A 15,211-nucleotide genomic window follows, 5' to 3' on the forward strand; every position below is an offset into this window, starting at 1 on the left:
AACCTATGTGGCTAAAAGTGGCTAAAAATGCAAGATTTGGCTAAGACCCCGCTAAGCCAAGAACCTAAACTCACTAGAAAGACCGGACCCTATGTGGGTTGCCTATATATCACGCCCCGAAAGATGAGAATCAGGTATGCGTAGTTCGGGCAGATTGGATACGGGCGAGAATTTAAAAAAAAAACAACTGACTTATAGAAAACACATTTTTTGTCTTTTTTTTGTAAAATGATGAAACATGTAAAATCTTTTTGGATTTTCTTTTTCCCTTTTTTTTTATTTTTTGATTTTTGAAAAATGATAAAAGTGCACAATCTTTTTGAAGTTTCCATGCTCTTTTTTTCTTTTTCTTAATAAAATGTAACAAAAACATAAGTAGGCCCTACTTGCTTTATTTTCACACTTCACCCTCTCTTTTTTTCCTTTTTTTTCATTTGCCCTCAACTATCATTGGTCCGCCAAATGACCCTTTTACCCTTGAAGATTGTAACATGTAGCATATTAGGATGCATCAGGATGGTCTTTTCATTTCGGGTACACCTATCCTAGACAGACCCAAACCCTGTGTTGAGTCTCCAAAGTCAAATGCACATGATGCAGATCAGCGTTCCTACTAGGGATCCGGCATGAGGCTGAGTTATTCTAGGTTTAAAACCTGAGTGTCTTGTTCTAGACTGTGTACTCGAGCGGACAACCCGAGCCGAGGGGGGGCTGCATACCGGTAACCAAAAGATCATCCGGCTTTGCAACTTGTCCGAACCTCATTCTATTTGGGATATGACACTAACAGAAAGAAGTCACGACCAGCGTGCACTCCTCATGAGAGAGAAGAGAGGGGTTTCATAGCAGTTTGTATATACAGTTCAAATAATATCAAAGCGGTAAAAGCAACATTTAGCACATTAGGTCCAAACATGTAATAAAATCAAATAATAAATAAAGCCAAATATAACAATTCATCTAAGCTCGAATTCTGAACCCTGAACCAGAGATTCTGGGTTCTGGTTCCCAACAGAGTCGCCAGAGCTGTCACACCTCCTTTTCACCTACACCCCCGGAAGGGAGTATATAAGAGAGTTTTTTTCAACTTAAAGTGACAATCGAAACGGGATTATTTTATTAAAAAAAAATTCAGAGTCGCCACTTGGGATAATTTTATGGTGTCCCAAGTCACCGGTTCAAATCCAGAATCGAGGAAAAGATTGACTCTGTATTACAGTCCGCGAACCAGAAATCCGGGTAAGGAATTTTGTTAACCCGGGAGAAGGTGTTAGGAATTCCCGGATTCTGTGGTTCTAGCACGGTCGCTCAACTGTTACAATTGGCTTATTATTTGGTGTTTTAGTACATGTTTTAACCTATGATACAATTTTAACTAATTAATCGCTTTTGATCATTTTTAAGGAAGATTGCAACGTCATTAATAATACGTCTTGAACCACGTCACATAAATGCACCCGCGGTCCCCGACACATTTTATCCAACGTTGTTGAGATTTGGATTTGGGTCACATAAATGCGCACCCGAGTTTAGGAAGGTAAATTATTAACTAGCTCGACTAAAGCAAGCTACGCATTTGAATTATTTTCCTAATCTTTGAGATTGTTATAAGGCCAAATTTATGAACAAGATATTATTGGGGCCAAAGGCTAGCTAACATGATCTATTACTTGGCCTAGATTCTTTATAGTTCAAGACACACCTTATGGCACATTCTTATTCCTTGTCCAGAAAGAAACAACTCCGATTTTTCATCTACTCAATTGAATGCATTTATTCAAAAACCAAGACTAGACGAGATACATCACAATTGAAATAAAAACTAATTAAAACAATTTAAACGAAAACTAAGACATGCTACTCAAACAATGTAGAATCACAAATCTACCAACACGCGCTCCAAACTATCATAACAAAATGAAACGAAAATGAAAATTGAGAAATGGATCTTTTATTGATGAACAAAGCCGAAAACTGCAAATCAATCGGGCTAAATAGAGCAACAATCATTGGGCTGAAACGCTACCGGAATCTCGACTAAGAATCTCGCCGAACCGAACTCGGACTCAACTCAACAACATCTCAATCAATCCCCATATTTGGGAATCACAGTCCAAATCGGAAAGAAGAAATTAAAATTCCCTCGCCAATTTTCTTTTCAAAATCTCCCGTCCATACCCTTCCTCTCTATGTCGGCGTGCAAAACAAATTTGAAAATGGGACTTTGAATAAGTTCTTCTTTGCAAACAATATTTTAGTTGCATAATTTTCTTGGAGAAACAGCACCAACCAAATTGATCAATATAATGCTCCTCATAAAAATCCAAATTCATTAAACCGTTATATTTGTTTTGGGCGTAAAATGAGATTTGGAAAAGAGATGCTGTTAGGTAGAGATTGATTCTAGTCAATGATTACTCAAGAAAAGATTTGCTTTTTAAAAAACTGTAGTAAGAGGGTTCTTTCATGGTGGCATTTTGCGGGGGAAACGGCGGCTCAAGAATTTAGGGGTTGAAGCTACCGATTTTTTAGCTTTCTTTAGGAATTGTTCAGTCCTCTCCTTTGCTCCTTGCTGCGCCATTTTTTTGCTTTTAGAGTGGTAGGCTAGATTAGGAATTGAAAACTTAGGGTAGGGTTTTTATAATTGGGTATTTTATATGGAAGTGGGAAAGGATGATGGGCATTGGATTAGAAGGAAACAGAAGGCTAAGATTAAATCTTGCACTTAAATGGGCTAATGGGTTGGGAAGAATGGGCCAAGGGTAATTGGGTTGGACCATGTCTTTTTTTTTGTGTTTCAATTTTGGGCTAATAAGACTCCAAAAATTATTAATTAAAACCATAGCTAAATTCTCTTAATATAAGATAACTATACTACATGATGCAAAAATAAATTCTAATTAATTAAACTAAACTATATTAAAACATGAAACTATTACATATTTTTTTGTATCTTTCAATATTATATAAAGATAAAATTAAGATACTATTTTTGTCTTATTTTTTTTACTTTATGAAAGATACATAAAATAAAAATATTTTTTGTAATTTTCATTTTCTTGTAGTAAAATAAAGTAAAAGAGTAAAAATGAGTTGAAATAGCTATATTGGGCCTAAATTAAATATTTACGTGCTAAAATATGAAAAATCTTGGGGAGGGTCAAAAATCACATGTCTACACTGTTCCCATCAAAGATTTATAGAAGTCAACAAATTATTCAGCTTTGATTGCTTTTGGATCTTGTAGTTTACCACCTGTTAAGGAGTTGAGCTCAAGAATCTGCTTCTGAGTTTGCTTTTCCTTCATTATGGCTGTGAAATATTTGTTGTTTGAATCACCCAGTTTAATCCAAGTAGCCCTAGACTTTTGTTGCAGTGCACTTTCCTCTATCAATGACCATTTCTCTAATTGATGTAGGCATTCTTTCTCCTGATCAGCAGAGTATCACAATGCTGGCTCTGCATTATTTCTTGAATCTCTTTCAGATTTTCTGTGGCTTGTGTAATCTTCTCTGAAACTCCTTTAAATTATGTTGAGTTTAGTTGCTTGAAGATTGGCTTCACTTGTTTCAGTTTAAACCACACATTCCTCATCTTTCCAATTGCCATAGTTCTGGCCCATCCTTGTGCTACAATTTGATTAAATTGTTCATGATCTGCCCAGATGTTGAAGAACCTAAAGGGAACTTTAATATTTCTCCAACATAGGGTTATGGTCTGAAATGAATGGTTTCCCATAGGTTACATTCAAGTGCCCATACTGCATCATCCACTAATCATTTGCAATTGCCCTATGAGGTTTGCTCCATACTCTGTCATCCCCTCTTTGGTTGTTAGTCCATGTATAACAATCTCCTTTCAAAGGTATTTCAGTTAGCAGTAGATTATTGTAACATTTTGAGAAGTCCTTCAGTTCAGCTATAGTTATAGGATTACCTTGCCTATCTTGAGGAGTTAGCACAACATTGAAATCTCCACATATAAGCCAAGGTATCTTGATCTTGGGAGCCAGCTGTTCAAGTTGAGACCACAAAGTTTTCCTTTGATCTACTGTATTGAACCCATATACCATTGTGAGCATTCAAACCATACCATTCAGTTTACCTATCACTCGACAATGAATAAGTTGGACTGCCTTTGCTATGTGCTGAACTTCATAGCTTTTGGCATCCCACAGAATCCATATTCTCCCATTGATTGCTTCTGTATAGTTAGTTAGTCTATCCCATTTTGGTGTCACCTTGCTAGCTATAGATTGTGCTTTATTTTCTTTGACTCTAGTTTCTACTAAACCAGCTAATCTAATTTGTTTATCTCTGAGATACTGTTTAAGTTCTTTCTACTTGTACCTCTTATTGATACCCCTAACATTCCAAAATAGCCAAGTCATTTAGATAATATGAGTTCCCCTGCTATATTAGGAGGTCTAGTGTTCTCTTCCTTTATTCCTTCTGTAGGTAAAACTTGGAAACCATTCTTGGTCACTATCACTGCTGCATAAGTTGGATTCTGTTGCCTGTCTTGACCATATGTTATTTCTTGTTGTCTGCTTGATTCAGGTAATTTCTGACTTGAAGTGGATCCTTTTGCTCGCACATAAGTCCATCCTCCTTGAGTGTTCTCAGCAATTGCAATCTCAAGTTTCTGCTTGCCCCTTTCATTGGTTCCACTCTACTGCAAAGGTTGTTGTTGGTTCTGCATTTTCTCCACTGATTGCTGGTTTGCTTTTGGCTTCCATGATTGAACCACCTTAGGTTTGGCTCTTTGCAATGGGCCATTTCTCACTTCCTTTTTTTTGCTTGCTACAGTCATGACCAATTTGTAAACACTCAGCACAGAATGTTGGCCTCCATTCAAATTCAATCTGCTGTTGGGATTGTCTACCAGAGGGGTCTTTCATTATTATTTCAGTAAGCAGCTTCTTTGTGACATTTACTTCTACCAGAATTCTAGCATATGACACACTGGTTTGTTTTGTTGTGCATTGATCTGCAAATAATGGATTACCAATAGTGCTAGCCATTTTACTTAGAGTATTTGTTCTCCAGCAGTTCATCGGAAGTTTTGGAAACTTCACCCATAGTGGAATTTCTGTCAAAAATTCATCATTGAAATCAAAATTCGGAGTCCATTGTTTTAGAATAATTGGCTTGTTATTGATGGTATAAGGTCCTCCGTACAACACTTCCTTCAAATCTTTTAGGTTTTGAAACTTGACGATATAATATCCCTCTTCATGAAGAAACAAATATGGTTCAGCCACATTGTTCCAAACTTGTGATATGTATTTGCTCATATGATTGTACCCACACATTTTCCCAATTATATAAACAATAAGAGCTTTCTTCCATTTCTCAGTTTCACACTCAATTTCAGTTTTATCTAAGTTGACGACAAACTGCCTATTCTCAATTTCAGGCGCAATGTAAGTTAGGTGCATGTCATTCTCAGCAGAGCGATTTCTAGCAAAAAGAGTTGTCCATGGTGTTGCAGGTTTTGTCGGAGCATTGTCATTTGCCTGTTTTTCTACTCCCTCAGCCCTAGTCAAGAATTAGGAGCTGTAAAATGTTTTCCAAATAATTTTACAGCTCCTAATTTTTTAGAGGATTGTCCTAAAGTGCCAAGTGGCAGATTGAGATGATGCCACTTGGCGTAATGAGAGTGTTTTTCTTTCTCTTTTTAATTATAGATAGATAACAATTATGATCTATTACTTGGCCTAGATTCTTTATAGTTCAAGACACACCTTATGGCACATTCTTATTCCTTGTCCAGAAAGAAACAACTCCGATTTTTCATCTACTCAATTGAATGCATTTATTCAAAAACCAAGACTAGACGAGATACATCACAATTGAAATAAAAACTAATTAAAACAATTTAAACGAAAACTAAGACATGCTACTCAAACAATGTAGAATCACAAATCTACCAACACGCGCTCCAAACTATCATAACAAAATGAAACGAAAATGAAAATTGAGAAATGGATCTTTTATTGATGAACAAAGCCGAAAACTGCAAATCAATCGGGCTAAATAGAGCAATAATCATTGGGCTGAAACGCTACCGGAATCTCGACTAAGAATCTCGCCGAACCGAACTCGGACTCAACTCAACAACATCTCAATCAATCCCCATATTTGGGAATCACAGTCCAAATCGGAAAGAAGAAATTAAAATTCCCTCGCCAATTTTCTTTTCAAAATCTCCCGTCCATACCCTTCCTCTCTATGTCGGCGTGCAAAACAAATTTGAAAATGGGACTTTGAATAAGTTCTTCTTTGCAAACAATATTTTAGTTGCATAATTTTCTTGGAGAAACAGCACCAACCAAATTGATCAATATAATGCTCCTCATAAAAATCCAAATTCATTAAACCGTTATATTTGTTTTGGGCGTAAAATGAGATTTGGAAAAGAGATGCTGTTAGGTAGAGATTGATTCTAGTCAATGATTACTCAAGAAAAGATTTGCTTTTTAAAAAACTGTAGTAAGAGGGTTCTTTCATGGTGGCATTTTGCGGGGGAAACGGCGGCTCAAGAATTTAGGGGTTGAAGCTACCGATTTTTTAGCTTTCTTTAGGAATTGTTCAGTCCTCTCCTTTGCTCCTTGCTGCGCCATTTTTTTGCTTTTAGAGTGGTAGGCTAGATTAGGAATTGAAAACTTAGGGTAGGGTTTTTATAATTGGGTATTTTATATGGAAGTGGGAAAGGATGATGGGCATTGGATTAGAAGGAAACAGAAGGCTAAGATTAAATCTTGCACTTAAATGGGCTAATGGGTTGGGAAGAATGGGCCAAGGGTAATTGGGTTGGACCATGTCTTTTTTTTTGTGTTTCAATTTTGGGCTAATAAGACTCCAAAAATTATTAATTAAAACCATAGCTAAATTCTCTTAATATAAGATAACTATACTACATGATGCAAAAATAAATTCTAATTAATTAAACTAAACTATATTAAAACATGAAACTATTACATATTTTTTTGTATCTTTCAATATTATATAAAGATAAAATTAAGATACTATTTTTGTCTTATTTTTTTTACTTTATGAAAGATACATAAAATAAAAATATTTTTTGTAATTTTCATTTTCTTGTAGTAAAATAAAGTAAAAGAGTAAAAATGAGTTGAAATAGCTATATTGGGCCTAAATTAAATATTTACGTGCTAAAATATGAAAAATCTTGGGGAGGGTCAAAAATCACATGTCTACACTGTTCCCATCAAAGATTTATAGAAGTCAACAAATTATTCAGCTTTGATTGCTTTTGGATCTTGTAGTTTACCACCTGTTAAGGAGTTGAGCTCAAGAATCTGCTTCTGAGTTTGCTTTTCCTTCATTATGGCTGTGAAATATTTGTTGTTTGAATCACCCAGTTTAATCCAAGTAGCCCTAGACTTTTGTTGCAGTGCACTTTCCTCTATCAATGACCATTTCTCTAATTGATGTAGGCATTCTTTCTCCTGATCAGCAGAGTATCACAATGCTGGCTCTGCATTATTTCTTGAATCTCTTTCAGATTTTCTGTGGCTTGTGTAATCTTCTCTGAAACTCCTTTAAATTATGTTGAGTTTAGTTGCTTGAAGATTGGCTTCACTTGTTTCAGTTTAAACCACACATTCCTCATCTTTCCAATTGCCATAGTTCTGGCCCATCCTTGTGCTACAATTTGATTAAATTGTTCATGATCTGCCCAGATGTTGAAGAACCTAAAGGGAACTTTAATATTTCTCCAACATAGGGTTATGGTCTGAAATGAATGGTTTCCCATAGGTTACATTCAAGTGCCCATACTGCATCATCCACTAATCATTTGCAATTGCCCTATGAGGTTTGCTCCATACTCTGTCATCCCCTCTTTGGTTGTTAGTCCATGTATAACAATCTCCTTTCAAAGGTATTTCAGTTAGCAGTAGATTATTGTAACATTTTGAGAAGTCCTTCAGTTCAGCTATAGTTATAGGATTACCTTGCCTATCTTGAGGAGTTAGCACAACATTGAAATCTCCACATATAAGCCAAGGTATCTTGATCTTGGGAGCCAGCTGTTCAAGTTGAGACCACAAAGTTTTCCTTTGATCTACTGTATTGAACCCATATACCATTGTGAGCATTCAAACCATACCATTCAGTTTACCTATCACTCGACAATGAATAAGTTGGACTGCCTTTGCTATGTGCTGAACTTCATAGCTTTTGGCATCCCACAGAATCCATATTCTCCCATTGATTGCTTCTGTATAGTTAGTTAGTCTATCCCATTTTGGTGTCACCTTGCTAGCTATAGATTGTGCTTTATTTTCTTTGACTCTAGTTTCTACTAAACCAGCTAATCTAATTTGTTTATCTCTGAGATACTGTTTAAGTTCTTTCTACTTGTACCTCTTATTGATACCCCTAACATTCCAAAATAGCCAAGTCATTTAGATAATATGAGTTCCCCTGCTATATTAGGAGGTCTAGTGTTCTCTTCCTTTATTCCTTCTGTAGGTAAAACTTGGAAACCATTCTTGGTCACTATCACTGCTGCATAAGTTGGATTCTGTTGCCTGTCTTGACCATATGTTATTTCTTGTTGTCTGCTTGATTCAGGTAATTTCTGACTTGAAGTGGATCCTTTTGCTCGCACATAAGTCCATCCTCCTTGAGTGTTCTCAGCAATTGCAATCTCAAGTTTCTGCTTGCCCCTTTCATTGGTTCCACTCTACTGCAAAGGTTGTTGTTGGTTCTGCATTTTCTCCACTGATTGCTGGTTTGCTTTTGGCTTCCATGATTGAACCACCTTAGGTTTGGCTCTTTGCAATGGGCCATTTCTCACTTCCTTTTTTTTGCTTGCTACAGTCATGACCAATTTGTAAACACTCAGCACAGAATGTTGGCCTCCATTCAAATTCAATCTGCTGTTGGGATTGTCTACCAGAGGGGTCTTTCATTATTATTTCAGTAAGCAGCTTCTTTGTGACATTTACTTCTACCAGAATTCTAGCATATGACACACTGGTTTGTTTTGTTGTGCATTGATCTGCAAATAATGGATTACCAATAGTGCTAGCCATTTTACTTAGAGTATTTGTTCTCCAGCAGTTCATCGGAAGTTTTGGAAACTTCACCCATAGTGGAATTTCTGTCAAAAATTCATCATTGAAATCAAAATTCGGAGTCCATTGTTTTAGAATAATTGGCTTGTTATTGATGGTATAAGGTCCTCCGTACAACACTTCCTTCAAATCTTTTAGGTTTTGAAACTTGACGATATAATATCCCTCTTCATGAAGAAACAAATATGGTTCAGCCACATTGTTCCAAACTTGTGATATGTATTTGCTCATATGATTGTACCCACACATTTTCCCAATTATATAAACAATAAGAGCTTTCTTCCATTTCTCAGTTTCACACTCAATTTCAGTTTTATCTAAGTTGACGACAAACTGCCTATTCTCAATTTCAGGCGCAATGTAAGTTAGGTGCATGTCATTCTCAGCAGAGCGATTTCTAGCAAAAAGAGTTGTCCATGGTGTTGCAGGTTTTGTCGGAGCATTGTCATTTGCCTGTTTTTCTACTCCCTCAGCCCTAGTCAAGAATTAGGAGCTGTAAAATGTTTTCCAAATAATTTTACAGCTCCTAATTTTTTAGAGGATTGTCCTAAAGTGCCAAGTGGCAGATTGAGATGATGCCACTTGGCGTAATGAGAGTGTTTTTCTTTCTCTTTTTAATTATAGATAGATAACAATTATAAACTATATATATATATATATATATATATATATATATATATATATATATATATATATATATATATTTTCTTGTAAGTGTAATTTATGAGTAGGAGGAAGAGCAAAAGAAATAAAAATGAATATAAGCTGAGAAAACTTTTTTCAGTTAAAATGTCAATACATTATTTTTTTCCCGGCGTGGTAAGGTTTTCCGATGATGATTTTCCCCCCAAATCTGAGTGTATTTTGCTTTGCTTATGAATAGATCTTTTTGAGAGTTTAGTTTGTGTGTGAAAAAAAAAATGGAAGAAAAACGGTTAGACAAAGTTGTCGGTGAATGAATATCCGTCGGAATTAGAGAAGAAATGAAAAAAAAAGTAAAAGAAAAAAGACAAAAAAAAAAGGAAAAGGAAAACGAAAAGGAAAAGAAAAAAAAAAGTAAGAAAAAATGCTAAAGAAGAGAACACTCTGGCACTTGGGAGAGTGAAATACACACACTAGAACACTTGGGAGAGTGAAATACACACACTCTGCCACGTCAGCGTTAAGGGTGCAAATAATTTCATTTAAAATAAGTTTAAGGGGGTAATAGGATTCCCGCAAAGAAAAAGTGTGTAGTTGGTATCTGAGTATAGGTCAGGGGGATACTTATGCATTTTTCCTTTAAGTTATTTGGATTGTATGCAAATAATCTTAAAATTTACACTTTCTCAGTAAATATAGATAATCTTGGATATTAACTACATCAAAAAAATTAACCATTTCTTCTATTTTTCTTTTTTGATATTATTCTTGCCGGTGTCATTGGATCCTAAAAATATTCAGGAAGCAAAATAATAACTCCTATTTATGGCAAAACAATCAAATGTTGAGACAATGAATGACTCTTTGGATAAGACTTAACTCTTTTACAACTACTTGAACTCTTATTTGGTGTGTTGATATCTCTGGAAAAAATATTTATTTCTTAAAATTCAGGTTCTAAAACATTATTTTTCAATAATAATTATTTTTATAATAATATAATTGAAAATATTATTCTTAATTCAAAATTCATTTTAGTTGGCTATCTAAAAATATAAAAAATTCTTTAGCTAGTGATTTTTTTTACTTCATTTTGATATTTAACGTTAACCATGCTAAATATCTGAGTTATTTGAATTATATGTAAATAACCTTAACATTTAAACCTTCTAAATAATTATAGATAATCGTCAGATATTAATTAAGAAACACTACATGAAAAAAGACTAATATTTTCTCAATTTTAGTAGTGATAATTGTATTTTTGCACTATTCTCGTAGGTGTCATTGGAACCTAAAAATAGCCACAAAGTGAAATAATAGCTCATATTTATGGCAAAAGCACAAAGGTTGACACGATATAAATGATTCTTTGATTACGACGTGACTCTTATACTACGACTTGAACTCTTATTTGGTATGATTTTATCTTTCAAAAAATATTTCTATTTTGAAATTTCAATTTCTAAAACTTTATATATATTATAATAATGATTATCTTTATAATGATGCAAGTGAAGATATTATCCTTAATTTAAAATTCACTTTAATCGGCTATCTAAAAATTTAAATGATTCTTTGGCCGGATTTATTTCAGTATGACTCCACTTTAAGTTTATTGATATCTCTAGCCCCAGAATTTGAATTTTTAATACCCTATATATACAAAAAAATTGTTCTTTGTATCATTAAATGTTAGATTGATTGATTATTATTATAAAATATTGAATATATTGTCTTAAAATTGTCAAGTATTTTATTTTTCGACACCATACTTGGCTTAACCTCAATGCAAACTACTCAAATTGCATTCCAATTCAAATTCGAATATCATATCAGTTTGTTAGTAATAGTAATTTTTTAAAAACGACACATAATGTAAATTAAAAAAAAAATCTAAGATATCCTTATCTTATAATCTATGTATTTGAGTTGAAAAACAAAAATTTGAAATCGATGAAATTAACTTTTAAAATTTTTATACTCAACAAAGATGAAACATAAGAAGAAATTTGTTGTCATCTTTTATTTCTCGTTTTTAGATCTTTCTAACATTTTTTCAATATTTATTTTCTTTTATCTTATTTTTTATGTCATTATTTCTTTTGTTACAAAAAAATAAATTTATTTCACTATAAAAGGATGAGTTTTAATAAAAATTGTCTACATATGAACTTTAATTATATTTTTAGTCTTTGGTTAAAATTATTTCATATTTTTCTTTTGGCTTTATCTAATCAGCCTAAATAGGTGCTCACCCGAGCACTTAAATTAAAAAATTTAATGATGTGTAATTTGTATATAATCCATATATAATATGTGTATAATCGTATGTTATCGGTATATCATCAATTTATATTAGCTATAAAAAACAAACAATAAATATGGCCGGATATTATGTAAATATTCCATAAGATTTCGGTTTTTGAGTTTATTCATGATATAACTTCTATTATAATAATTTTAAAACTCTCTACTAATGTTCAAAAATATCTTATCTTTTTATTATCTTTGAAAAAAAAAATTCACGTCATACCAATATTTTCTTTATATATACTCTTTGTTACACTTAAAAGTCGCTATAGAAACTATCAATTAGAAACCAATTTCTCTCTTGTTGAGTTTGAAAAAAAAACCTTTCACATAATCTAATGATTCAAAACTAATATTCTTCAACGAAAAAAATATTATACCCTTGCAATATTGGCTTGACTACAGCTAAATGAAGAGGTTTCAACTTATACCCTTCAATTCCTTGAATGTGCTAAATTGAAATTAATGATAACAATTGTATAGCCAAAGTTTTGTCATTTGTTTGATGTCCATTTATGCAAATTGACTCTTCAAACAAATATTCTTCGAGAAGAAAAAAGAAACAACTTTTATTTTTTAATATTGACTGATTTTGTGATGTTTCTTTCTCCAACATGTATGTTTAGTTTATTATATATGTAAATAAACTTTTATTTGGTTTTATAAACTCTTTTTTGTTATTTAGATAAACATAGACGTGTACCCTATATATTTCATTTATTTTAAAAGAATTTCGTTTTATTCAAATCTAGCTACAGTGTTTCAAAGAACTATACTTATAGGATTTTAAATGTGGAAGAGTTTTATAGTTATATGGAGTATTTTTTTTTGTTAGAGGCGAAGTAGTATTTAAATAATTAGAAAAAATAACAAAAGTTCCTTTTCAACCCTATTTTTATCTACTAATTATTCCAGTCTGATTACAACTGCTTTGCAAATATAGCTATACAAGTTCATGAAATTAGGCAAATTTTAAGTAACTCGATGCCATGAAATCTCAAAGTTAGAGTCGTTCGAATGTGAGTAATCTCGAATCGATTTAAGCCTGAAATATCATATTCCTTAGAATTGGCTTTACATGATTCGAAGGTAACATATTCAGCTTTGACATAGTTTTAAAGTTCCGCTTCTTTGAAGTATTTCTTTTTCCTGTATTCCTATTTCCTGAAGTACTTGCTAAGACTTTATGAAATTTATTTGTTCCCCGTAGCATCAACTATCTAAGAAGTTGATCCAGTAATTCCAATTCCATTTAAACAATTCAATGGAACGAATTGTAGCAACTATTATTATTCAAGCACAGATGAGAATTGTAACAGAATTTACCATTGGCACTTGGATGGCAAAGATTGGTGTATTGTAATAGAATTTAGAGTCCAGTATATTTGACCTGTATAGTGCATATAAGTAAACTTTTACTTTAACCAAGTTAAGAGAAATATTATTTGAATGAACTATACTTGTGGGAATATATACACCATATTCGATTTATTTTGTGGTTAAAGTTTTACATATTCTATTTTTTTGACTTGAAAAAACCACAATGCATTACATATAACTTGATCATTTGATTGTGATGATGAGCGTGCAAAAATACCAATTACAAAAGTTTAATTTGTCATTCACATGTTGAGGAAAACATTAGGCAATGATGTCCTTATTATTATGTAGGATTTAAAATTTACTTATATTGCATATTTGTACTTAATAATATCCATTGTGTTCAAAATAAATCTCTGGCAGATATTAGATATGATTGTCTTTCTTAGACTTGTTGGGTTTTGATAAGTGGGGATTTTGACTACTTATTAGCGCTTTTTTAGCTTTTGTTTTAGTCCAAAAGTGCTTAATTGTATTTCCGAAAACTGATGAAATATGCTTAATTGCAGGAGTATTGGAAAATGAGCCATTAAGATGAAATCCAACTCAAGAAGGAGTGATCTAAACTCAAGGACAAAAATCAGGCACAAAAGCTCAAAGTGCGGACCACAGATTCCATCTGCGGCAGTAGATTGATAAGGAATTCATGTCAGAGGACTAGTGCAATGTGGGGACCGCACAATTATTGTGCCGCCGTAGAAGCTAACCAAGAGTATAAGTTCAGAGAGTTATCATTTCAAGATTAAAGGAAATACGGACCGCACAATTTATTGTGTGGCCACAGAAGTCAGCTACGCGGCCGCACTCAGAAATGTGCGGTCCGCAGAAGAGCCCCGTGCGGCCGTACCAAGAATTGTGCGGACCGCAGAATATGAGAGAAGCGTCCGCAATCCAGAATTGTGCGGCCGCAGATTCAACTCCTGGCAAGATTGAAGAAAAGTGCGGACCACACATGGAATTGTGCGGCCGCAGAACCTCCGAAAGGGCATTTTTGTCTGAAATTTTCAGCTTTGTATAAATAGAATAGTTTCACAAAATTAGATTAAGTTTTAAATATTAAAAGTGTTGTAGCCATTTTTTCTTGCTTCTTTAGGAAACTTTAGCTTATTTTAGTGATTCAACATTGGGTTTTTATCTTTTAAGCTTTCAGTATGAGTTTTATCATCTTTTCTTCTTTGTTTTATTTTATACCCATTATGAGTAGCTAGATTTTTAACTAGGATTGTGACCCAACCTTAGTGTCTAAACTTTATGGATGATTAATTTTATACTTGTTGATGAATAGTTGTTTGTTATTTAGCTAGGTTTATGCTTTAATTGTGAAATTAATAGTTGCAAATATTGATTTATGCCTATTTGACTTAGTCTCTTCTTGAGAAAGAGAGATCTAGTCTAGGTTAACCTAGCAAACAAGAAATTGGGTCAATTGAGAGATTGATTAACCCAATTAAAGGGTTCAACCTAGAGATAGTAATAACCCGACTTGAGCTCTTATCAACAATTTTGGTAGATACCCATTTAGTCTTGAGAAAGCCAAATTGGGCAAAACCACTCTCCGACCAAGAGGTATTGAGTGGGAAACACAGTGTTGTGAGCTATAATATACCCAAGTCAACAAAACAAGCATTAATGTTTTTATCCCATTAGTCAAACACCTAGATTATGGTCACAGCCCTAGGCCTTTTTATATCTCTGGAAAACAACCAAAAACAATATTCTCTAGTTTCATATCTTTAGAATTGCAATCCTTAGCATAATTTTAGAAGT

General features: G+C 33.5%; 2 protein-coding genes across 2 annotated transcripts; both read right to left on the reverse strand.

The window, feature by feature from the left end:
- Positions 1–4,750: 4,750 nt before the first annotated feature.
- Positions 4,751–6,625, reverse strand: LOC142181745 (uncharacterized). The gene is made up of 2 exons (XM_075255241.1): positions 6,566–6,625; positions 4,751–5,518 (listed from the first exon to the last, which is right to left on the reverse strand). The coding sequence occupies exons 1-2, from the start codon at positions 6,623–6,625 to the stop codon at positions 4,751–4,753; spliced, it is 828 nt and encodes a 275-aa protein (XP_075111342.1).
- A 2,169-nt stretch (positions 6,626–8,794) lies between these two features.
- LOC142181746 (uncharacterized) lies at positions 8,795–9,484 on the reverse strand. The gene has a single exon (XM_075255242.1). The coding sequence runs from the start codon at positions 9,482–9,484 to the stop codon at positions 8,795–8,797; it is 690 nt and encodes a 229-aa protein (XP_075111343.1).
- Positions 9,485–15,211: the final 5,727 nt, after the last annotated feature.

The sequence above is a fragment of the Nicotiana tabacum genome, chromosome 6 (assembly GCF_000715075.1).
Source record: "Nicotiana tabacum cultivar K326 chromosome 6, ASM71507v2, whole genome shotgun sequence".
Taxonomy (NCBI): domain Eukaryota; kingdom Viridiplantae; phylum Streptophyta; class Magnoliopsida; order Solanales; family Solanaceae; genus Nicotiana; species Nicotiana tabacum.

Excerpts from the sequence above, each read along its gene's own strand:
- LOC142181745 (XM_075255241.1), bottom strand. The coding sequence starts at position 6,625 with ATGGCGCAGCAAGGAGCAAAGGAGAGGACTGAACAATTCCTAAAGAAA. Across the intron at positions 5,519-6,565 it reads TAAAGAAAGCTAAAAAATCG|GCAAATGACAATGCTCCGAC; the intron begins GTAGCTTCAACC and ends GTAGAAAAACAG.
- LOC142181746 (XM_075255242.1), bottom strand. The coding sequence starts at position 9,484 with ATGCACCTAACTTACATTGCGCCTGAAATTGAGAATAGGCAGTTTGTC.